Source organism: Salminus brasiliensis, chromosome 13 (assembly GCF_030463535.1).
Source record: "Salminus brasiliensis chromosome 13, fSalBra1.hap2, whole genome shotgun sequence".
Taxonomy (NCBI): domain Eukaryota; kingdom Metazoa; phylum Chordata; class Actinopteri; order Characiformes; family Bryconidae; genus Salminus; species Salminus brasiliensis.
Window position 1 is genome coordinate 16,901,289 of NC_132890.1, and position 26,440 is coordinate 16,927,728.

A 26,440-nucleotide genomic window follows, 5' to 3' on the forward strand; every position below is an offset into this window, starting at 1 on the left:
CCCATGATTGTGGTTGCGTGTGCTGAACTAGGCAGATGCACTGTATTTATACTATGTGAATAGTAATTTACTCAAACTCGAAATTAAATATTGTGAGAAAATTGAGATACTGGATTTCTTTATTCATGCAATACTGATCAAAAGCATGAAATGTCATGCTAACTGTAATTAATATAAAATATGACAGATTACCTTTTTTAATTAAATTATGAACAAATTAATATTTTAATTTGAATTAAGATGCAGTAGTGTATGTATATGTATCAAAACAGAATTACAGACTGAACTAGTGTCAGGAAAACATTATTTCTTAAAACAAGTAAGCTGATGCTGGCTAAAAGCCTGTAAAGAAATTGCTTTTTACCACCTAGCAGAATATGTACTGTTTAGACTCCAGGGCTAGCTAAGCACACCTGAGCAAAATCTGTGTGCTATGCAGTGTGTATTTACACGTAATGCAATCAGTCCAGTCTCCAAAATTCTTCTCTGGATTGGAGACCTGGTCAGCCATCGGTCGAACACAACAGCCATGGTAACATTTTATCTCCAATATGTAATGCTTCTCTTTCAACTATAGCCTCTCAGTCCATGGCTTGGTTTTGTCTGTTCTTAAATTAGTCTAATTCTTGATCTTGACCTTTAGGGATCAGTCCTTTGCTTTTGCCAAGAAAGTGGGGTGGACTCATTTCCCCCCTTTAAGCAGAACATGCTTGAATAGGTGCACACCTACTCCTCCCCCCCCCCCCCCCCATTTGTCATACACACAAAACATACAGCCTTTGTTTATTACTTATGGTGTGAGATGGCCTAAGGAGCAGAGTGGCCATGGGGGGCCAGTCTTCCTAATCTTGGACTACTGATGTTTGCTTTAGCTGGGCAGTACTGGGTTGTGTAAAAAAAAAATGTGGTAAATGGTTAAACTGAGGGAGGGAATTTGGGGGCAGGGCAGGGTTGGACAAGCATGAATTTAATCATATTTATTTGTATGTGGTGCAAGTTTGGAAATTGCTGTGCGAGAAATATTAGTTTCCTCGTGGACTTGCTACATTGCTGAAAAGGTGGTGTACTGGGATATGCTTAAGCAGTGCATTAAGCAACGTTCACATTATTGCACAAGGGTCTCACTTTTTATGCGTGCCTCAGCATTTATTTATTTATTTTGCAGCGTGCCCTGACTTTGACAAGTCCCAGACTTGGCAGTTTTTCACTGTAGTTGTTGGATTTTTACCATAACCTCTAAAACAGTCGGGTGTCCTGTTGAGGCTGTTGTGGCTGGGAGCTAGGTGATTTCCACGTACACTCACAAAGCTTTTTATTGGGGAGACTATACTAATACTGAATAAGGTTTCCCTTTGCACTCAAAACAGGCCCAGTTCTTCATAGTATGGAATCCAAGATGTTGGAAACATTCCGTTGAGATTGTGGTGCATGTTAACCAGACATTATTTTTCGGGAGAACTTTAATGCTAAGAATCTCCTGTTCTTCCATTTCTAAAAGATGTTCTATTGGATTTAGATCCAGTGACTGGAAAGGCATCTGAAGAAGACTGTACTCAACAATACTTAAATGTCTGTGGCATTCAAGCAATGCTTTGATATTAATAGGCCTAAAGTTGGCCGAGAGACCATTCCCCACACCCTTACACCACCTTCACCAATAGGGTGGGTCCATGAATTCATGCAGTCTGTGCCAAATTCTGACCCTACCATTTGTGTGTCTTGGCTGAACTCAAGATTAATCAGGCCAGGTTACTTTTTTCTCCCCAGGGTTCACCTGTCCTGTGTTGGTCAGTCTCTTCCCACTGCAGCCTTAGCTTTCGGTTAATGGCTGACAGAAGTGGAACATGCCTTTGTAGCCCATCCTCCTGATGGTTGGATGTGTTGTGCATTCTGAGATGCTTTTCTGCTTACCACAATTTTACAGTGTGGTACTGTAGCCTTTCTGTAGTTCCTGTAGCCTCTCCTGGAGCTAGTCTGTAACCAGTCTGGCTATTCTCCGCTGGCCTCCCTTATTTCTCTCTGTCTGTAGAACTGCCGCTCCATGGGTGTTTTTTCTTTGTTGCACCGTCCTGAATAAACTCTAGAGAATGTTGTTTCCCAGGAGATCAACAGTTCTAGAAATACTTAAACCATCTTGTCGGGTACCAACAATCATGCTACGCTTAAAATGAATGAGCTCACATTTTCTCCTTGTTTTGGATGATTGATGTGAACATTACATGAAGCTGCTGACTGGCATCTGCATGACTTTATGCATTGCACTGCTGCCATACGATTAGATGATAACTGGAAGAAAAATGATCCATAATGAAAGAATAACTGCATGAGTGAGTAAGTGTATAGGTCTTTTTAATAAAGTTCTAGATGAATGTATATTGCTTTTCTTATCTTTTCTCTGTCCAATTAATGTGGTAAAAAAGGGCAAACGGCTTCACTTTGTGTTTAAAGTTCCTTGACCTTTTGCAAGGCTCTCTATTAATCATGAAAGGTCACTTTCATTGCATATGAGTGATTTTATAACATTATTTTCCCTGTTGTCTTTCTATTCAGCCAGATGTCAAGGTCAGGAAAGAAGTTAAATGACATAGAAATGCTTACCTGACACACTACAGCACTGTGACTAAAACAGTTGTGGGAAATGTACTGTGTAGTTAGACAGCAGCTGTTAATTAGTAGGTTTGTCATTTACAGCTCAGACTCTAAGCGTCAGGTCTTTGCTGTTTCATGGATATTTGTCTGGTCTGGATTTGGCCTTCTGATTACTTTTTTAACACCTTTTTCCAAATTGCTTGTTTGTTTTTTTTTGTCTCCTGTCCAATTTGTGATGGCTTGCTGGGGCTGTGGAGCAGATAATTACCAAATGGCCTAGTAGCATGTGTGAAACAAAAGGCTGACAATGTGTTAGACTTGCTGTTGAAAATGTGTTGAAACCAGCTACAACATTTTTATTTGGGGAGAGAGGGTATGAAAGTGATGTGAAGGATATAATTTGACATTGTCGTCACACAAAACTATTTTTTTGTCATTTTTCACTTTATGACTGTGTTCTTTACATTCTGTTGCAATTTTCATGTTGAGTTGACCAATGTAAATAATTTTCAATACGTGGAGTTCGCTATTATCTCAACATATTGGAAATCTGGGGAAATCTGGTGAAAGTTGTTCAACCCTAATGAAAACCGCCTGTCTAATATGCTGACCTGTTATCTGCGTGCCACCCGAGCATCTCACTCATTTCCACATCTACCAAATGTACGAGAGCGAGAAAGAGAGGCTTTTTGGCCGGATATGTAGAGAGCGGCACGTTTTGAGGATAAGAGGGCCTGAATGTCACCTGTAAACGAATGATGGGTGTGTGCTCAGGAAGTGCGGCTCTAAATATAGGTGCTTGTGTGTTGTTGTGACCCTCATAGTGAGCTCCCACACACAAATATTGCATAGTCATAAAAAAAAAAACACCCACACATGCCTGCATACACACCCACACAGGCACACGCTTGTGCTGGGTTTCGTACAGTGTCGGGTCAGTTTTGTGCCCTCAGGCAGTAGGTTAGTGGCTAAAATGTGTGCATGTGAGAGGAGAGGACAGGAAATAAACCTGTCAGTGAAGCACTTCTTTCAGTCTCGTATTTAAAACAGATCGATGTTTCCCTCCTCCCCTGGGAATAGGAAACCAGGCCTTATTTATATTGTGACTTTCAGAAGACCCTAAACATTCATGGGCTATTTTTGTCCTCTGAATAATTGAACGGTCACCCTAGAGAGCCAGAGCTGCTCGTAGTTTCTGTGCTCGGAGTGGGGAAATGGAGACACTGGCAGCTCTTGAGCCGCCATCTTGGCTCTTTGTTTTGACAGCTTGTGCAGAATAGGTTGTGTAGCATGTGGGTAATGGAGGTTGGTGCTCTACTCTGCCCAGAAGGGTTTTTTTTGGTTGATGCCATAGCAGAACCACTTTGGCTTCACTAGAAAAATCCTAAAATGTACAGTTCTTTGTAGAAGTCTTTTTGGGAATGAGTTGTGTGAGTGTAAGGTTCTCTATACTCGCAAATCTCTTATTCACACTTGCCTCTGTTGGGAACAAACTGCTTCTCTATGGCATTCTTTCATAGGTTTTTCTGTTTAGCACTAGTTAACTGTGATAATCCATTTGGTCTACTGACGCTTCTACATTTCTGCGTAATGAGATGTGTAGGAGAGTCATTCAGAGTGGTGTGTACCCAGTCAGAATGGTCAGGATTGCGTTGAATGCCTTAAAAAGCTACACAAAGTAGTCTGCCAATTAGTGGAAATGACATTAGTGAGATTCGTTTGTCACTTTAGAGTCACGTGGTTTGCCTGTTTCTGTAAGTGCACTCATCAAAATAGAAAAAAGCATGAGTGAGTGACCCGATGAGATTGTGGTTTACATACTTGTACAGTGTGTGCGTGTGCGTGTGCGTGTGCGTGCGTGTGTGCGTGTGTGTGCGTGTGCACGTGCGCGTGCGTGCATAGACTTTGATGGGGACTGCTAGTCCATGCCTATCCATACTTACTCTGACCTAGAGACCAGGAAAGCTCACAGTTTTCACAAGGTTCCAGCAGAGACAAAGCATGAAGGAGTTTTTGAAAAAACTCACTCAAATCACATGTTTGAGTGAGTTAATGGCATTGTGTTCCACACAAGCAATATGACTTAAAGCAAGGAGAATTACAAGCAGTTATGAGGCTCTATGACGACAATGTGAGTCAAACCTGCTAACCACCAGGGAGTGAGTCACTTAGATTCATTCAGGCAACACATATAAACGCTCCGAACACCCACTGCCCTTTGGATATAACTCAATTAAGAATGTAGGTCAAGGGGAGATCTGTTACCTCTGGCCCTTCTTTTCACTGTGGTGACCTTTTGATATTGGGTGCGAGTGGGGACCCTCCCCCACCCATCCCTATTTATTGTAGAAGCCCCAGTTGATTTAGACTAGGGTGGCAATTCTGTATATAATAGACAGACAAAACCATGTTGCAGAACCACAAATGACAGTTTGCAGAATCTGAGAGCGAGCATAAAGAGAGAAAGGAAATCACAAGTGAGGTAGGCTTGTGAAACTGCAACACCCTCATATACACACATGCATGTGCTTCATTTAAGTTCATTCAATTACATCTGGTTATTACTACATTATTATTACATCTTTCAGTAGCCTGGTACAGCAGATTTGTTTGTGCAATAGACTTTTAATGATCCAGTGAATGGCTTGCAAGCATTTCATCATCAGTTCTGCAATCTACATAGCCTAAGGCAGTGGCTCTCAAACTGTTTGTCTCAAAGACCCCCCAGATGGTCTACATTTTGTTTCCAATTAACTCCCAATACAGTATTTGTAGAGCAAAAATATGGACTGTATAGGTGGCCCCTAGGATCAGCAGAAGTACCAAGCTGACGGCTAACACAACACAACAAGAGATGGGTGTATCTTTATAAATGACTATGGCAATACGAGTATGCCCACACATTTAATCCAATCCATGACTCTAAAACTGATTTATGTAGGTGAGCCGCAGCATACTGGAGCAGATGGAATTTTAATAGTTATAAAATAAGTATTATAAAAGTGTAAAAGGGGTGCAAGAGAGTGATCTTTCACCATCATTTCTCTTTCATTTTTCTCCCTTTTTTCTCAATACTTCAAGATATTCCTTCAATAACAGGTAGCTTTAGGGATGGAGACCTCTCAACCTTCTCTTTATTTGTTTGGTTTGCTTCAGAGTAGAAATGCCTGCGCGCACACATTCTGTGGCCTGGAGGTCTAAAGCCTGGGTAGTGGTTGAATGATTTCTTTATCTTGATCCTAATAGTTAGCCTTTGTGAGTGTTTCACGTCTTCTCAAGTAGCCTGAGCAAGTGGCAAAAGCTGTGTTGCAGAGAAAAGCAGCTGCTAGGTACTTCCTTCAGGGCGTTTTCTCAATCACTGCTGCGGCTGGTTGTAATGCGTTTCGGAGAGTGCCGGTTGGTGCAGTGGTGCAGAGTTGTGTGAGCCGGTCCCTGCAAACCTCTTGGCTTTGTGAGTGTAAGAGTGAGTTGTGGCCTGGCGTGAGTGTTCCAGTGGGGCATTGTTTCTGCATATGCCTTCTATGTGGCATTTGGCACTGATGTTAGAGTGTGTAGAGAATCTCTGATCTCCCTTCCAGTTTACATGCACGCACACTCATGCGTGCAGTCACACACATACACCAGACGCTGTTTCGCTTGCAGGAAATACAGAAATACTGGCAAAACAAACAAGTAGAAAAGGAATATTTGTGTGCATGTCTCTCTCAGTTTCTGTAACGTTCTGTGTGTTTTCGTAGGATTATCCACGAGGATGGCTTCTCTGGAGATGACGTGAAGCAGTACAAGCCTGTGGTCTACAGTAACACCATCCAGTCCCTGGCTGCCATCGTCCGTGCTATGGACACCCTCGGCCTGGAGTATGGGGACAAGGAGCGCAAAGTGAGTGCTAGGGCTAATACTAATAAAAACAGGCACATGCATGCATAGAAATACACTCAAACGTATGTGCAAACAGCAAACATTCACATATAGGGAAGTGGTAAATTAAAGGGGGGATGCACCATGTAAATTAGAAATAAGCAAAATACATGGGGCCTGTCTATTAATGTCATGTTACTCTGATATCGATCTAGTATCTGTTATAAATCCGTTTTATTGTAGATGATGTAAGTATGTAATGATGGTAAGGTTTTGTAACTGTCCTATCTGCGTAAAGGGGAAGATGACTCTACTTTTTCTGCCATGGGCTAGTGAATAACTGAAAAAACTACAAACACTGCAAACTAGAGGTCTGCACAAGCCGGGTTTACATACAGGTCACACATGGTCTGCAAAATGGTTTGCAGGCTAGTGCAGGCGGGTATTATGGGTAACTGGGTTGAGAGGATTTGGACAGTAAGAATATTGACTTCTTGTGGAAGCAGACAGATGGGGGAAATGTCCCCAGAAAAAATGCTTTAACCTCCAAAAAAAAAAAACAGGAGTCACTGGCAAACTATTACTCCAGTGCTAGAGATACTTTGTATTCCTGTCTTGCACCCAGAATCTGGATTTACTGCGACTCTGACCAGGAGGAAGCAGATAAAATAGATAAATGAATGTAGACCCTTTTTAATCCTAAAGGCCCAACATCTCAGTTTCGTATCCTCAGATGTCATGCTCCATATTGTTTCATAGAAGTTACTGAATAATTTATAGTAGCTAAAATAATGTAAAAGTTACTGAATAATAATCTTTTCTTAAAATTAAAACTACAAAAAAAGCAGACTGTAAAACTAGTAAAGATGCTGCCTGTTGCAGTGACAAGACAATCGTTCTGTGGTGCAGGTGCAATTTTCCATTGTTTTGTTTAAAGCAGCATTATATAGCATTTTTACCATGAAATTACATCTTTAAAATTCCGTTGATGCTCCACTGACCTGTTATAGAGAGAATAGTGCAGCTGTTGTCGTTACTGTGGGCTTAGCATGACAGAAGCTGCACTATGTAACTTTGGCTAAGCGAGGAAAATGAAACACTCATTAAAAACTACTAACATAATCATATGCATTGTTATATTGGTGTACAATCCTGTTATATTGCTGTACTGTAATATCAGTCCATGTACTTATTTTGCTTCAGATGCTAGTTCTTTATCCTTGTAAAATGCATGTGAAAAGCCTGTCTTTTAGTGTCCTGACTGTAGGCGGAGCCCAGAAGCAAAAGATGGTGATTCTCACATAATGCTGCTTTAATCTAAAACAGACAAAATATTCGCTTCTATTTTCCCAGAATTCAGATGTTTAGTTTTGTCTGGATTTGGTGAGGGAAGGTCCAGGGTCTTGTCCGGCTCTGCTGGGTTGCACGGCCGTGCTCTACTCCAGAGGTAATAAGAAAATGCAGACGGACGTGGACGAGGACCATTGTCTGAAGTGGGTGGGTTGGGGCAGGAATGTGAGAATAACAACAGTCCTACATTTTGCAGGCACAGGCAGGTATTATTTGCGTTTCAAGCAGATGCATACGGGTATTATCAAGCCTGTGCAGACCTCTATTCTAAACATTTAATCTCCCAATTTCTTGGAATTCTTACTCTAAACAACGCAAGTCTACAAAGTGAGCTCATGCTAGAATGCCCGTGAGGCTGCTGTACAGAATTTCTCATAACCATTAAAGGATTATTGTCTGGATCTGCTCAAGATATGATTGTCTCGCAGTGAGGACACTACTATGAGGCTGACGCACTGGATGACACTGCACAATTACTGTATGACATTCGACTCCAGAGACAGAACGCACACCTCCTATGTGAATGCTCTGTTTCCACTGGTCCTTATGAGGTCGAAAGGACGTAGATCAAAGGTCACATGCCCATTTGTAGTCTGTTGCCTCCTACATTGATTAAACTGGCTGTGGGCAGGACTCCTATTTTTATAATTGCTTTCATTGAGAACTTATGCATAAAGTGGCCCTGCCCTCGTTTGACCTGTTCAGGAAATGGCAATTTATTTTAATCAACCCACTGCCATCAATACAGAGGAAAGAGTCATCTAAAATGCCTTGTGGCTATCGACTGAGAGATATTTTCTCTCAGGAAGGACTAAAAGGAGAAAGGTTCTTCATTTCCAGATTGCGTTACTCCAGGGGAAGCCAGGTCGGACCAGCAGAGAAATGATTGCCTCTAGAGCTCTGTACCGTACACAGTAAAGTGACAGAGCACTAGCATAGTTGGTGTGTGTGTGAAAGCCTGTCTTGGTTGGGTGGTGGAATGCATCAGAATGTGTGTCAGTGTGAATTTAGTCCACCATGAGCAAGCAAGAAAATAGCATTGTACCATTGTCAATGAAAGGGCACTGAACCTATAACGGAGTGAGCCAGGAACACTAGTCATTATTTGTGTTGTCTATAATTGGAACCTTTATTGACTACATTAGTAATAAGTAACAGAGGAATTTCTTGCTTTTAGTAGGTTTGATATATTGATTAGAAGAACACCAATTCTATTGCTGACTTATCTGAGAACTCACTGTATGGATGCGTTCAGTTGCTCCAGCAACTCACCTGATTTCTAAATGACTGGTCTTTCTTCAGTAAAGCTTTGGAAAGGGTTAGACTAACACACACACACACACACACAATCACAATGTATGTTTATTGGTATTTATTTAAGTGTTTAGTAAAGTGTTATTCTGCTTGCTTTCAACACAGTCAGCCTAACATATGATTCACAGATGCCCAAGACTGCACAGTACTGCAACACCTGGCAGAGAGAGTAATTAATCATCTACTCTGCAGCTCCAGGAGTGGAGCTCCAGGAGTGTGCTCAGAGCATCTGCATTTGAGAAATAGCTGCCATTAATCAAAAGCTTTTTAACCTTAAGCACTGTACAAAAGATTCTGCCCTCCTGCTCCCATTACTGTATCGTTAAGATAGCCTTTCTGGAAAGGACGCTGCAGTGCGAGAAAGTAAGGCGCCTGGCAGATGTTTGTTCTGCAACTCTTCAGTCATGCTCCCAATGGTGTGAATTTACGCAGAGATGTGTTTGGTGCCTGTTAACGCTGCGGTCTGAGCTTTGACGCTGCATTGTTCTACCAAAGGTAGTACGTGTCTGTGTCTGTGCAGATACTGAACATGTGTGGTGTTTTTTTTTTTTTTTTTTTTTTTTTTTTTTTTTTTTTTTTTTTGTGGGGGACGGGGGCAGCCCCTTGGCCTCTGGCTGTAGTGGCCAGGTGGCTTACACCTCTTTAATCAGGTGTGAATGTTTCATTGGAGCTATTGCCCTCTGCAGCTCAGCCCTTGTACATTTCTCTTGCTGTGTGTGTTTGTGTGTGTGTCTTTTCCATCCTCCTTTGCCATCTGCTTAACTTTCTATGTAATAATGACTAGATTTACTCCTTTCATATGTTCATATGCAACTACAAGCCCTACCAGTCATCTTCCTGTTGCCATGGTCACTTCTTGTTTTGCCCCCCTATCCCCACATTCCGCAAGTCTGTGTCCAAGGGCGATGTCACCAGTACAGAGTGGAACAGGCTTGACGGGACGGTCCCGCTCATGTGACCGCGCGCGCGCGTGTGTGTGTGTGTGTGTGTGTGTGTGTGTGTGTGTGACCAGAATGACGAGCATGTTCTGTTGCCCTTACTTGTGTAGGCACAGTTCAAACTAATCTAGCTGCCCTCTCCAGTAAATGATGCACTTGCAAATTATTTTGCACTGTGGACAGTTTGTTTATTTTATTTATTTTAAGCAGATATATACGTATAAAAGAAACACCCTCTGGATGCAAAAAAATGCTAACAGAATTCGCCAGTAAAGGAAAGGAAATTGCTGTTTAGTTTTGTTCTGATTAACCTTAGACGTTTCTCTCATGAACCCATTTGTCAAACTACACAGGAGGTTGCTTAGCTTAGCTGGGTGCTAGTGCACAGAGACTCAAGTGGCTGGAAGTGGACAGAGCATGCTGGTGTGGGTGGAGGGCTGTCTGCCCAGCACCTGGCACAAGGGCCGCTCCAGATGGATTTTGCCACGCTAGCCCCGGAGTCCTATTGAAGCTTCGAGCCAGCGGGCCCAAATTCCCCTCAATCCCCCATCTGGGAATGACCAGTCTGCTTGCTAACCAAATGCGAATGAGATGCAAAAAAATAGCCTTAAAATAGGAAAAAAGAAATAAGATTATACTGTAGGTATCATACTCTAAGCTTCTGTGCATAAGAGTGGGAGACTAATCGGAGAAAAGGAAAAATAGCGAGAGGCAGGAGTTTGTGAGAAGCTCCAAATGTAGTGAATAATTGAGTGTGTGCCAGCTCACTGCCCCCTGCGACCCCACATTTGCCAGTTGCCATTGCTTATTCACTTAATAAAGAAATGCATGAACTTTTTTTTTAGCAAATTATTTATTCAGTTGTCGTAATCCCCATATTTATTTACTGGGGACAGGTCAAATGTGAGGCCATGTCACAGTGTGGAATTTTTTGAAGAAATATTTATTTGTTCATTAATTCATTCAACCATCCTCTATTGAAAGGGCATATATGGGCTGGTTAATGAGCGATCAGGTGTATTCAAAAATGTGCAGAGCTGGGTTACTCCATGGCCAGGCCTGAGAACCACCGTTAGCCTTACCAGTTAAATCAGGTTCATAGTGTCTGATTTGACAGCTGGCTGTGAGCATCAGTACAGTGGAGGCCAGGTAGAGTGGGCAGTGGCCTGTTGATGAAAGACTGGGGTCACTGATTGCATACCAACATGTGTACTGCTATGCTAAAATACTGCTGTATTAAAAGCACTTTAATACAGGCCAAACTCCTGTTAACGTAACTGCAGCAAACAGTTCTGATAGGACGCACTGACACATGTTCACCTTCATCAGTAAGCCTACTAACATAAAAATAAATAAATAAATAATTCTGACTTTCTTTTTGTTTGTGTGCGTTTAAATTCACCTAAACGCCCCCACCATTGAAGGTGTAAACCCGTAAGAAGGCTTTTGAAATTGGAGTTAATGCTAATAATCTTCTGTATACATCACTGGTGTGTGTTTGTGCGCATAGAATGGGTTGATGTCCCCTGAGTGGTCCACAGTATGGCGTAAGTTGCCATGGCGACCTTTTGTATTTGGTGTGATTTTTGGTTTGGGCCTTTGTTGTTGTTTGTGTGTGTGTGTGTGTGTGTGTGTGTGTGTGTGTGTGTGTGTGTGTGTGTGTGAGCAGCAATGTGGGAGTTAAGAAGAGAATACTGGTGCCAGAATATTCCCTGCAGTCCCAGCAATGCCCCTAGTGCATATATAGCCTACTTCTCATTAGGAAGAGAATTTACGTCTATAGCTTTTGCTACTGAGCATCTCTCACTTTTGCCCACAAAGAGCTTTGTCTTTACCTACGACAACAGAACATACCTCAATCCACCAGTTATTAAAATAATGGGTAATACATTGTTGTATTACAGCATGGCATATTGAAGATGATGGAAATAATGTGGTCAAACTCTGTCTTTGCTCTTATTTTGCAGTAGCTTTGCATGTGCTAGTCTCTTATCTCAATCTAACGGCATCGGAAATGCTCTGTGTGAAATGAACCAGGTTTGTTTTGTGTGTAGGTGTGTATCCGAAGACTATTGATGAGAACACTCCATGCTTTGAAGATGTTTTAAAAGGGGCATCATAGATTTCCTCTTGTTCAGTTGTGAAGGTCATTTTGTGGTTAAAAAAAACAAAAAAACACAACATGATAAGAATTCTTGTATTTTGAGTGCATCCAATTTGTATTATACCGACCGCAGCTCCTTCGGCCCATCCCCTCTGAATGCCCAATCAGTGTATCAGTATACCAATGGACATGTCATCTTTGTGAACAGGAAGGCCTAATGGGCATTCAGAGTTTGGTGTCCTCATGCGGAGCTTGCACGGACGTTTAAATTGGATTATTATGAGGTGTCTCCTAGCAACGGCGCCAACTTCCCTGTGAAAATTGCCTTTTAAGAGAATTCCGTCGCTTTGCTGTAGAGTGATTTTAATTCGGTGACCCCAGGATAAACATTAGTGTGACAGTTGGACAGCAGTGAGCGAGAAAAAGGTGTTTTGTTTTGCCTCCTTATTTGTTTACTTTTTCAGCGCGAAGGCTGTGCAGTGCGTGACGGTGGGCGTAAGTGGTTGCGCATTTAGTGGATTATTGCGTTTACACTTTATGCAGCTCTCAAGCCTTGTCTATTAGTAGATGGCGCACAAGGGTAAAGACAGCATCAACCCTTTGGCTTTTGGAGGTGGGGAAATGATTGCTTACAGTAAGATCTCTTATAAAGTGACCTTCGGTTTCTCAACGCGATTTTCACATTTCAGTGGTCGTGCTGCATTTTCTGGATCTGTCATTAGTCATTATGACAAATGTATTTGGACAGCTGTTCATTCATTGTTTCTTCAGAAATCAAGAGTATTATAAAAGTTTATTCTGCTTTACTTTTTCCAGTAAAGACTTTCTACTAGATTTTGGAGCATTGCTGTGAAAATATTACTGCATTCAGTGACCTGAGCGTTAGTGAGGTCAGGATGTTTGATGATCACCACCCCACCTCCTCTCCAACTCCTCCCAAAAGTATTGGATGGAGCACATTAGAGAGTGCAGTTGCTGTGGGGCTTTATACCCCTCCAGCCCACATCTGGCAATAGATATGATGCCAAAATGCATCGCTGGCTAACATCACGTGAAGATGATGAGATATGTGAGCCTCCTCTACCCACCCGCTGAGTCACTTAGAGCCCAAAGATTGTTTTGTTGTTTTCTAATATAACACAATACTGAGTATAAGTGGATACAGATGTGTTTGGATTTAAATTAATTTGTATTTTTCATGGTTTAAACCATATGGTCCAATAGGACCAATAGGAGTACTGATAGGTGTACATTAATGTGAGTAGAATAGAGGGTTAAAAGCTCCAGAACGACTAACACCGTGTTAACAGGCTACCCCAGCTGATTAGTTTGTAGGCTTAACAAGATGAGCTCTGCGTTAATTGAGACAATTTCATGTCAGATCTCTAGTGCTTGGACTCGGCAAAATGACGTCTGGGTCCTCTCTCCCCAGTCACTTTGTCCTCAATCATAGGCACGCAGATCTTCAATGTAATTACTTTCACTACATGTTAATCACGCATAAGGTTAATCAATCCTGAATGCATGCCTCTGCTCTCAACAGCATGTGCAGAAAAATGGCTCTGCTTTGTTGCTTTCCATTTTTCCTCCATTATTGTGGACTTGCTAACCATGACATGAGCTCATCCTTTGCTAGGAGAGAGCAAGTTAGCAAAGTCAGATGAGCGATTAGCAATCAGCGGTGTGTGTGAATAATCACCCCCCCCCCCCCCCATACTAGCTTGCCGCCACTGCCACCACTCTCCTGGAGATCCATGTGCCATGAGCTTTTAATTGGAGGGCCAAAAATAAAGCGATCAGAGGAAACAAACAGCACCTCTGCCAGATGGTCCCCCGTTAGTGGGCTGGCGAGCTGTCCTCTTACCCCACACCCAGGGCTCATTAGGACAGGAATGTCACTGTGTGTGTGTGTGTGTGTGTGTGTGTGTGTGAGAGAGAGAGAGAGAGAGAGAGAGAGAGAGAGAGAGAGAGAGAGAGAGAGAGAGAGAGAGAGAGAGAGAGAGAGAGAGAGAGAGAGAGAGAGAGAGAGAGAGAGAGAGAGAGAGAGAGAGAGAGAGAGAGAGAGAGAGAGAGTATGGCTGCTTCTAAGTGCTGTTATCCAGCTGACAGGTGTTTGATACCGTGAAAGGGCTAAAACAGGAACGCGCATGCAAGCCAGACAGCTGATGTTTGTCACATTGGCTGGCAGTCTTTGGATTGAAGCTGTGCAGATGTTGACTGTGCAGAGCCACTGGACTAGCCCTACTGATGTCTCGCCATTGCCAAGCAACTGCTGCTGTGGGCTTAGCCTGAATATCTATATCTGCTCATCTAAGCTGGTGGTTCCCAGCCTTGATCCTGGAGCACCCCAGCCCTGAACATTGTCCTTGCTCACCACACTCCTGATCCAACAAATGAGTTGATTAGCAAGAACTTCCTGAGTATGCGTTGTTGTGTTTGAAAAGGGAAAGTGCGGAATGTTCAGGACTAGGTTGGGAATGTGGGGGCTGGAATTACAAGCATCTTAACCCTCTGGTCAATAAACATGCTGGCACATCAGATGTAATATTTCCCAATGTTTCTATCAATATCTTTATTATAATAGAGTGCATGAATGTTTCATCAAAATTTCCTAATTCTGTAGAGCATTTTCATTTCAATCTTAAGGCTCTGACTCGTGTCTCTCTTTTAGGAGTTATTATTGTTTTTTTTGTTTTTTTGGGAAGACTGTGTTCGTCACAGCTTGCTTGTTTTTAAGAGGATGCCCTAAGTGCAAATACCTTTTGGTGAGGACAGCAAGGTGGGTGCCGCTTTAGTCCAGCAAGGCCACTTTGTTTACAGGCTTTCAATCAGCGGCTAATTGACACCCAGCAAATGAGATTACTGGACCCCAAAGCCAATCAATTCCTTCAATCAATGAGTTAAGTGCAAGGGAACATGAAAACCAACTGTTTCACTGTCACACCTCATCATGCTTTTGTCATGGAGTGATATTGTGCATATGAGCCATGTTATCTAGGCAGCATTTGAGAGATTGCCCTGTGATTCAGACTCTATGCCTCAGTGTGGAAACGATTCAGGCTTGGTTGAATAATATGCCATTTGTTTTTTTTGGTTGAAGTTCCTTTTTTAAGAAAAGGAAAAGACCACAGGGACTGTTTTCTGATTGACCTGACTGTCTCTGACTGTGGGTTCACAGTCTTTCTTGGGCTCCAGTTTCATTGAGAAATCCTAGTCACCCTCAAAGGAGCAAAGCCTTGGGGCCCAGCGTCATTGATTGGAATGAGCTTTGACTTGTTTTTGAGGATTCCTTGGTCATCGCTCCCACTGAGCCGCCTTTGTCTCTGTTGCCAGGAATGACCCCTCTGCATCATATGATATGTTCCAAGCACACTGCAGCTGCTGTCCAAAATGGACGTTCCTTCTAAAAACAGGTTCATCACACCCCGCTCTTGTCTCATCTTGTTTATCAGAGACGATCTCCAGCCACAATGAGTTCTAAGGGAAGGAACTGGAGTGCCATGGGGGAAGAAAAAAAAAAGTGATCTGGTCTCAGTTGGCTGGCACGAACAGTCTTAATAATACTTTTATAAATGAAATGAAGCCGCAAGAGTGAATGAGTATTTCACGCTGTGCAGATCAGGAGAATACTTGGCTCCTACAACACTGCCAACAGTGACACATGGGCAATGGTGTCTCACACTCAAGTTGTTGATCTTGAAAAAGGAGGTAGGAAACTCGATGGGCAAAGTTGTTTTTTTTTTTTTGTTTGTTTGTTTTTTTCCTCCAATGCTTTTACAGTTACAGTAATCAAAACGGTAACCACTGAAGTGTCTATTCTGTAGAACAAATTACTGCAGAGCATCGTTTTATAAAAATCTCTTCTTATCCTGAGCTCTCGTGCAACGTGTAACAGCTTGAATTTGACCTGACTAGGCTGTGCATTTATTTTATTTTTTTTGTATACAGGATGAAGGGCTCTCATGTGGAGTTTAGTGTCATTTTCTGTCTCATCAAAGGGGAGCGAAACTTTTTAATGATGTGCCAAAGTTTCAGCCCCAGATGGCAGATGCTGGGACGCACTCGGAAACATCCTCTGCGTTTTTGCCATCTTGCCGTGTTTCCATCTCATCGATTTCCCTGCAATGTCAGAGGAGCAGTGGCTGGAGCTTGCAAGAAGCAGGGTGGAAGCACATTTTCATGGCTTTGCTAGATGGTGATCAGCACCACTGGTAGCATGGCTTGTGTGTACAAATAATGGAGAGAGATGAGATGTAAAACTTCTACTTTGCTTACCCAAACACCGCTGTTTCGTCCGATAGCTGAAATGGTTTTGAGAGTGGATATCATTCATCTGTGGTGTTCCGCTGTTGGCCGTGCGTAGAGGGTGAAAACAAATGAGGTGCAAAAAAGAGCTCTTCAAACTAGCAAGGAATTACACTCTCTAAAGAGGCATCTTTGGTGTGTCATTTTGTCAAGCTTTCAGAAGACGAAATATGTAAATGAGCTTCATAGAGCTGTGGCAGTGACTTGAAAATGCATAGAATACATAGTATGATGTATTGACTCTAAAAGCCAAGTGACATGTTTGTGCTCTCCTATGTCCACTTCTTTCATCTCTAAGAGACAAGAGACTGGTCTTATCCTTCTTTAGCTTCTTCTGCCTCCCTTTTATTCATCATGAGGGTTTTCAAGAGTGACTTCACCATTTACATGGGTAAATGCAGAAATTGGTATGGTATGCCGAGGGCAGAGTACTGTGTGTGTGTGAGCTTCTCTTAGACCATCAGGCTGTCCTGGGTTCTCTGGTTCTCCGCTTTGCTTTTCATACTTCCTTTCTTGTTTATTTGCTTATTTGTGGGAAGCTGTCAGAGGTCTTAAGGTCCCCACTGTGGAACAGCAGGCTGAGGGATCAGGAAGCCATTATTAGAGATTTATCCTGTCCATTAGAGAGTAAGCAGATGTGTATGTCGATCTTCCTAGAAGCTGTCAGTTTCCCCCTGATCCAAGGTTTTGCTGCTCCTCTCCTTTAAACACAAACTAATATCTCAGTACTATTTAAATCTTATATTCATCCATCAGCCATAACATTAAAACCACTGGCGAAGGGATGAGAGATTTTTAGCTAGCAAGTGAACAGGCAGTTATTGAAGGTAATGTGTTGGAAGCAGGAATAATAAGGAGCTGAGCCACAGGTTCCTACCAACACTTCTCAAATGATGCGTGTGTGGAGCGAAGGCTATCCTGACTGGTCCAGTCCAACAGAAAAGATACTGTAGCACTAATTAACGCTGGCTATGATGGAAAGCTGTCGGAACACGCAGTGCATCACAGCTTGTTGCATATGGGACTGCATACACGCAGTCCAGTCAGAGTGCTTATGTTGACCCCTGTCCATTGTCAAAAGCTCCTACAATGGGCATGTAAAGATCAGAACTGGGCCCTGGATGGTGGCCTGGTTTATTGAAAGACTCTGTCTGCTCAGCATTAAAAGACTTGGATCGAGGGGTAAAATAACCTGATCAGGACATCCCGACTACATCCCAACTACCATGAACTGTCAAAATATTTTAATTACTACAAAGTAATACATTTCCACATTTTGAAATTGTGTGGCAACAAATCACATCACAATCACACACTCAGTCAAAGTTTTGACGTTAGTCGAAACAGTGGTTGTGGGCGTCAGTTGGTTCTCCATGGTTAGAGGGCATTCCATCCATATTGGCTTTGAGATTCTCTCTTGCGAGGACGGCGAGGAGTTTGATAGATACACTGATGGTTTGTATCCCTGACACATTTGAGTCATACGGGGCAGTGGGCGGTCCTTCTCTGTCAGGTTGGAAACGTTAGGGATGTAGTGACTGAGTGTGTGTGTGTTCCCGTTTTCCTCCCCTGCTCACTGTAACAGACGTGATGGGACTGGAAGGGACTTATGTAGTCACAGATGCCTGCAGGAACAGACAGTGTCCCCTCTGGCCTCCCGAGAGTTACAAAACACAGCCTTTATAACTCTCTCTTGGTCTTCCTCTCTCTCTCTCTCTCTCGCTCGCTCTCGCTCTGCGTTTCATTCTCTCGCTCTTTATTTCTGTAACATCCTCCCTTGATGACCAAAGTCATAGGTATCCAATCGTTTGCTTTAAATACTGCGGACAGTCTGTCTGTATCATCCGTTTATCTATATCTACCTTTCTTATGCGCTGTCTATTGATCTACTTGTCGTTCTACCTACCAATTGCGCTTCTATCCATGTATCTACCCATCTACTCGTCTGTCTGTCTGTCTAAAGGGCTATTGAGACCACAGCCCCTGCATTCTCTGTGTTATTCCTCCATCACATGTACAGTATATGCCCAGATGATTTCTAGAACCCGGACATTCACTACTACTGAAAGCACACTTTTGGACCAAAGGACTACCTAAAGTCAGGTAATTTTTTGACAAGGTTTATATATTTGAACTTCTATTTTGACAGTAATAGTATTGAAACATGTAAGCAACTATTCAATCATGGTGGAATCTCACAGTTGCTATCTACTAAATCTGAAAAGCAATTACATTTCTAGACTAGTTTACCAAGACTAGTAGGATTTCTATAACTAAGAATAAATACTTTTCTAATTTAATTTTATTATTCATTATTAACCTCAAATCAAAAAAAGTGTATTTTCCCTTAAGCTAGTGGTGAGTGTCAGGTTCCTAGAAATCATCCATCTACATGTGATGGAGGAATGAACAGTGCATGCAGGGGCGTGGTCTCAGTAGCCCTTCAGTATGTAATGTGCCATGTGCCTGGGATTGAGGAGCAGCTTTGCGATTCAACTGTTTTGGGATCGTATCTACTTATTTTAGCCAAAAATTATGCTTCAGTATACAGTATATATATTTTACCAACTATATGCAAGTTTTTCACCTTTTGCTTTGAATATTCCCATTTTATTCCCATTAATTTTTGTAAATTCATATGGTAAATTTCCCAACATTTTGCAACCCTGGTTATAAGGAATATAATTGTTAATAGTAGTCATATATCCACAACCAATCAGTTTTTACATAAATATGATTAGATATCACTCTTTTGCGTTCTCCTTTGCGCTTTTTCTGTCTCTCTCTCTCTCTCTCTTGCACTCTCTTGCTCTCTCGCGCTCACTCTTGCTGCTTGGCTGGCTGGCTGGCAGGTCAGAGTGAAGCAGCTCTGTGTGCTGAACTGGACTAATCCCTCTAGAAAACAGCTGAGGCTCGGCCGCGCTGCGCCTCTTCGCCACAGCCGACAGGACAAGGGAGCCACAGACCTCTCAATGGAGCTACATCACACACACACACACACAGGCCGCAGCACTGGCTCTGCTTCTGACAGAGGAAGACGGATTGAAGACAGAGAGACAGAAGGGGGTGGGGGGGTTGTCAATGCAAAGAATGTAGAGACTGCGAAAGAGATGAGAAATGGGAGAGAAAGGGATTAAGGGCAGATGAGGAGTGAGGGAAGAAAGTAGACAGATGAAAAAAAGGATGGGGAGGGGGCTATAAATGTACTGTACTTGCTGCCTTGGGGGGGGGGGGGGGGGTGATGAGGCATTATGATCGAATGGTCTATTGCATAGCCGTGTGTGAGAGATGTGTTGTTTCCTGTATGTGTGTGTTTATTAGGGCGTGCATTTTTCTTCTCTCCATCTCTCGCAGCCACAAGGGAGCAGAGAATGAGTGACGGTTGTGGTAGATCAAAAAGAGGGAGTGTGTTGGCTTGAATAATATAGCAGCCCCTAGCTAGCTTGCATGTTCTAAATATAAAACAAGCACGTCATAATGAGCCCCAGTGCCAGCCTTTAATTAAGAGTCTTAATGATAACTCTCGGCAGCTGTGTGTGTGTGTGTGTGTGTGTGTGTGTGTGTGTGTGTGTGTGTGTGTCTGTGTACCGGTCAGCCATAACATTAAAACCACCTGCCTAAATATACTGCCTGAATAAGTTTTTGCAGTGTGGCAGGGCACATTGCTGAAAGAGCCCACTACTGTTGCCATGAAAGGATGTAGTTGGTCTGCAGCAATGTTTAGGTGGGTGATATAAGTCAAGGTAATGTCCACATGAGTGCCAGGAACCAGGTTTTTTCAACAGAGCATCACATTGCCTCTGCTTGCCCACCTTCTGTCCACAGTGCATCCTGGTGCCATCTTTTCCACAGGTAAGCGATGCTTCCCAGAGTAAGAAACGCACATGTGCCCGGCCGTCCATGTGATGTAAAAGAAAAAGTGATTCATCAGATTAGGCCACCTTTTTCAATTGCTCAGTGTCCCAGTTCTGCTGGACTGAGGTCAACATGGTCACTCTCACTGCATCCCGAAACCACCCTTCCTTCTACCCATCACCATTTGGACAAAAGTGGCTCAGAAGCTTAGCGTTCCCATTTTTCCTGCTTCCAACACATCAACTTCAAGAGCTGACTCCTCACTTGCTGTCTAATATATAGCCACTTCTTGACCGGTGCCATTGCAACGAGATAATGTTATTTACTTCGCCTGGCAGTGGTGTTAATGTTATGGCTGATTGGCCTCATGCGTGTACTTCTGGGAAGAAGAAATGTTCTGTTAAGGACTCCGTGCTTCAGGCAGATGGAGAAAGTCCAGCGTCATGAGATGTATGACCTCACTAAAGGGATGGAGAGATGAGAAGTGAGCGACAGACACTGAGAGGCTGCAGATAGGTCCTGTGAAGTCATAGGACTCTGTGGTGGTAGAGCAGGGGCCAGCCATGATGAAATGACCAGTATAAAATATTTATTTTATGATGTGATAACATTGGCTGATTAATTTTTACCGTAGTAGTTGAACATGCTCCAGTAATATTAGTAGATCAGTGCATTACTGACGGAGATGATTGTTGCTGTATGTGAATTATTAAACGGTTCATAACAGGTGAATATTGTGGAAAAATTAAGTTTCCCTAAAAAAAACTAATTTACGTATCCCGTCTAATCAGCCTCCTGCAGTTAGGCCACATCCTTTCTTAGTGTCATTCTCAGGGGTGTTTCAGCTCTGATTACTTTTAAATGAGGTTTAACACAGGGCAGCCAATCTGAACCAAGCACCGATCTTTAAGGCACAGTAATAAACGTAAATCTCAATAAAGTGGAGCTCAAGAAAAATGAGCTCTTTGAGCCTTTAAATACAAATAACAGAGATGTGAAGATGATAAAGTAGTAATTGGGTAAAACATCAAATTAACATGATCTGTCACTTAAAGGCAGTTGATCATCCAAGATGTGTGGAGACTGACTTGTGCTTCTTTAGTTTACAACAGGAGATGCTAGGCTAAAGATGCTAACAAACACTAGACTAAAGGCCTTTGCACACACTATTAACTATTAACACATTAGCACTTCAGGAGCATTGTTCAGTGGCTTAGTTCACTGGGCATTTATTTTGCGACGGCCTTCAGACTGTCGCCAATCTTCTCTCTGTACACACATGGCAAAACCTTCATTTGCTTTGAAAATCTATCATATCTATCATCTGTTTAAATCTAACAAAACTATAAAGATAGACCTTTTCGATTTCTTTACTTTTCTATTCTTAATTTTAGGCTAAAATTGGAACTAGGTTATCATCCGTCAGTCATACCGTGTTCTAAACACATCAGTTTTGGCATCAGAGATGCATTTTGAGTGGGTTGAGAGACATGGTCGGGCATGTGGTCACGGAGAAGAGATTGGTGACTGCCTAAGGCCGGTGTTTGTTAGCAGTGTTATCCTAGCATTTCCCATTGTAAACCAAAGAAGCAAACTTCAAATACCAAACATGGCTTGGCAAATTGCCTGAATCTAGGGATAGGGATAAATCTTGTGCTTTCATTTTTTTCCACTGCTTTTTTTTTGTTTGTTTGTTTAGCAAAGCACCATACATTATACATGCTTTATTTAAGCAATAGAACATGAGAGGGAGGGTTTTTATAAAATAAAACAACTCCACGAACACCTGAATTTCTGTCAATTCCTTCCCCCCAAAAGTAGTTCCACAGCAGATGAGTTCTTGCTCTCCAGTGGTCACCATTTCAAAACAACAGGATGAAAGTGGGGGGAGGTTTGTTAAGGTACCAGTTGAGCCCTGTACACAGTCTAAGATAACTACTGATGCTATGAGGCTCACCTTTTGTAGTAAGGATAGAGCCATAGTTCAACTGTTCAAGTGTCAAGTTCAGCCAGGGTCGTCCTAAATGAGGACCCCAGCTACAGGTTAAAATATGAATTGGAGCTTTTGAGTTTGGTCTCTCCTCTTGCATAGAGATGGGACCCTGGACCTGTGTTGCTGGAAATCGCTGCATGGTGGCATTGCAAAAATGGCTGCCGAGTGAACTATACTGCCTATACGGGCTTTGATTCAGTCTTTCAGTTGTCGTCAACATGTCAGCGGAGTGATAGTTTTAACATGAAAAGGCCATGCTGTCATCACAGATATCAGCACGGTTAGCTTGCTTCTAAACTCAGATTGTTGAGGTTAAAGCGAATATAATACATAATTACATAATATAAGTGGTTGTCATTGGGATTATGTATTTTGTATGTCTCGCTAAAGCTTCTGCTTTTGTCATTCATGCTAAATATTGGGTTAGGGCAGCACCCCACTCTGCCTCTCGGCCTCTATCTAGCAATACCCTGAGTGGAGCAGGACAGTGTTGCTTTTTTTTGTTGTCTTTTTGGCCGGTCTCTCCGGGTTGCCCTACTTTTTCCGGTTTTGTGACGTGAAAATGCGTTCCCTTTCTGTACCAACATGCCCGCCCCCCCCCCCCCCCTCTCTGCCCATGTCCTTTGTGAACTGCCAGAGGAAGACCATTTTGCATGTAGCACTGAATAATACAGAGTATGAGCATTTATAATTGATGTGTGGCTCGAGTAGGTGGATCTTTCGTGGTCACCGTGCTGTTCTTTGAGGGAGAGTTGGTGGGTTTGGGTGCTTAGGAAGGATGTGCTTGTTCAGGCAGCCAGGTTAGCGGGTGGCTTAGTGGCTTTTAGGCTGTTGAAACCAAGATGAGTTTGAGTAAAATCTATAGTTCAGAAAACAGAAAGTGGTGTGTGTGCACTGTGCCTGTGTGTTCAGGGAGTCCCACAGACCACTCATCCATATTTCTGCTTAGCAACCACGTTCTCAGCAGCTCTCCTCTACATTGCCTAAATTCTGCCTGGCTGCCACTTTGCCTACAAGGCAGGCTTTTAGAATATATATATATATATATATGTGTGTGTGTGTGTGTGTGGGGGGTGTATGTGTAAATGCATGACAGTGGCTTAGGAAGCTCCTCATGTAAAACGGGGAAAGATTGCTGAGATGATTGCAGAAAGGATACTGCTGATTACGAAGGGCTAGTAAATGATAAAGAGGTTCTTTCACGCTCTGGGTCTCTCGCTCTTTTACAAAGATAAACTTAATCTCAGCATTTTTGCATAATCTCTGGAGTTCATGCATCATGTTACTGATCTCATGTTTTTTTTTGTTTTGTTTTGTTTTTTTGGGCTTTTATTTTTAATTTTTTACCTAATTTACAGTATTATACCCATTTATTTTCCTTTTCATGGCAGCACCATCTTAGTCATGCTTTCAGTAGGGATGGCTCGTTCCAATCCTGTTCCAACCCTTTGTTTTTACCACTGCGTTCTAGCAGAGCACCCTCTAGCATTAAGGTGGTGTATACTGACATTTTTCACAGCCTGCAGAAGTGAGGCTCATTCTCAGAGGGTATCAAAAGCCTGCAAAGAGGGTTTCCAGTCTGCAGGATGGGACTACAGTACTGTGCAAAAGGTTTAGACATCTGTGGAAATCACTGCATGGTGGCGTTGCAAAGATGGCCGCAGAGTGAACAGCCTTTCCTATATGGGCTTTGGTTTAGCTCGGCCTTTTCAGTTGTTGTCAACACGTCATCAGAATGATACTTTTTTTTTTTTTTTTTTTTTTTGTGGGAAAAAGCTGTGCGGTCATCACAAACATGAGCAAGGTTAGATTATCACTGGTATTATTTTTTTCTTATTTCCCAATACCGCGACGGCCATGCTTATTGGCTGCATTTATCATTCACGCTAAATATTGGGTTAGGCCAATTTTTTTTTTTTTTTTTTTTTTGGCTGTCCCCTGTGCGTTGCCCTCCTTTTCGGTTTTGTGATGTGAAACTGCCTTCCCCTTCTGTGAAAATCCCCTCCCCTTTTTGTGAAAATCTAAATTATCAGCTTTATCTGGACAGTATTTTTTTTTTTTTAATGAAAATATTGAATGCATACAAAGAACATGTATAGAAAAAGTAGTGTTGTTTCAAAGCTACTGTTATCACTAAAGCATCTTCCAGTTTAGTATTATTAATTGCTGTCATCTAGTGCTGGGCAATATGACCATGTCCGTAGCACCATGAATTGAAATTTTATCTCTATTATGACCAATGATTGATTATGTAAAGCTGCTTGGGGTGCTCAGTTGGCCCAGAATGTCACATTGTATAATTGTGTACTAAAAACAAAGTGAGTTTAATTAATAAATTAATACCTAAATTGCGTGGTGGTTTTATTTGTAGAAATGCAAATACCGGATCAGTATTGGCCAATACTAGGCAAAAGTCTTGGTTCAGGACATCCCTAGCTGTCCGATCATGCTGCCTCAGTGGAACTGCTGTTTGACACAGTCATTCAGGGCTGTCCTGTCACCTCAGATATCACCTTAACCAGCTCAGCCTTTCTGTTTCTCACCCTTTCTCAACGAGTCCAGTGTCACCAGAACACTTCAGTCACATTGAGTCAGCCATGTCATGTTTGACCTGTCTTATTTCGTGATGTGACTGCTTTCTGGCTTCCTAGCTCTTTGTAAGGCAGGAGAGTCGGTGACAAATCTGACAATAATCTCCCTGTAACATCAACGACCAACATCTAGACAAACATTTATTCTAGCTGCTGTCCAAAACCAGATGTTGGGCCAAAATCTTCCTCTAACCTTTGCCTAAAGACCAGTCTCTGCTAATGCAGATAGAATCATATAGAATCAATGATTGATTAATATAGAGGAATATCACTGATTTTAAAGAAAGCTAAAATTATAAAACGCTTGTTATTTTAGGCTTAAAGCATAAGCCTCCAACCTTTTAAAAAATGCCCCTGTATTCAATCCCCCATCACTATTGCTCTTTATGTTCCCACTCTGTCATCCTCTCTCAAGCTCTGAGCTGCAGAGTGTGTGTGTGTGTGTGAGGGCCCCATCAGCAGTGTTTTTGCAAGTTTGAGTAGGCTTTTATGAAGAATAGATGATGATCTTAGCCTTTTAACTTCCCCAAGCTAATTTTAGCTCTAGCCACGATCAGGAGGAGAACAGTTAACAGAGCACTGCTTTAATCTTTTTTATTTATTTATTTATTTATTTATTTTTTGTTGAATTGGACGAAATGTGTAAAAGAGTGAGTGGATAATGGGCTTAGGCCGATGTTTATATTGAAAATTGCGCTAATTTAAATTTGTGACAATAACACTGTCTTGTCGGTTATTTTCTTTTATTTATTTTGACAGATCATGTGATCTGCTCTCAGCAGGCACTGTTGGGCACTACTAGGCATTGTTAGGCGCAATCAACACGCAAACAATGTTGGTGCGTAATGTTGGCATGTTGTTCACTTAGGAGAAGATATCTTATATTGAAGCTGACAATTCTTTATTAGCATCCACTCAAGGTGGTAAGCTGTGTTTTACTGATCTCTTTGTGCTTTTTTGCTTTTTCATTTTTTTTTTTTTTTTTTTTTGTTTTACATTAAATCATGTGCCTGGAGTTGCAAAACCCTTATGAAACTACACCTTAGCCTGGTGATTTGTTTTTTTTTTTTGTTTTTTTTTTCCTCCCCCCCTCTGCCTGCTTGGGAACTGTGCGTCTTCGATGTGTGTATCTCAGTGCTGATTTTATATATTTTTTAATATATATTTTTTTTATTAATACATTTTCTTTGGATGTTTGAGTAAGATATTATTTAAAAGAGCTGCCCAGTTTCAGTCATGTAGTAAAACTTCAACCGTATTTTTTTGCGCATTATTGGTATTTCGCTGATCCCAACAATGCTGGTGGTCAGCAATATTATTGACCATATTATTGTCGATATATCAGTTGTGCTCTGACATACACTGAAGAACATTTGGGCACTGTACACAAGTTTTAGAAGTAGATGTGAAAGAAAGAAGAGGAAGGATGGAGTGTGGACTTCCGTTTGGCTGAGAGTGCAGTTTTGGTTTGTGTGTAACAGCTTGTGAGGTTCATTTGGTGAGCTTTAATGGTCCATGGCCTTTTGCTGCTGAGGGTAATGAA

The 26,440-nt window shown here is 42.1% G+C and overlaps 1 protein-coding gene across 3 annotated transcripts in view; it reads left to right on the forward strand.

The window, feature by feature from the left end:
* gnao1a (guanine nucleotide binding protein (G protein), alpha activating activity polypeptide O, a) overlaps window positions 1–26,440 on the forward strand; it is a 91,540-nt gene that overhangs the window by 19,567 nt on the left and 45,533 nt on the right. For all 3 annotated transcript variants that reach the window (XM_072695619.1, XM_072695620.1, XM_072695618.1), the window contains exon 3: window positions 6,327–6,468. In XM_072695619.1, coding sequence (XP_072551720.1) covers window positions 6,327–6,468 — 142 coding nt within the window. The remainder of the gene's footprint in view (window positions 1–6,326; window positions 6,469–26,440) is intronic.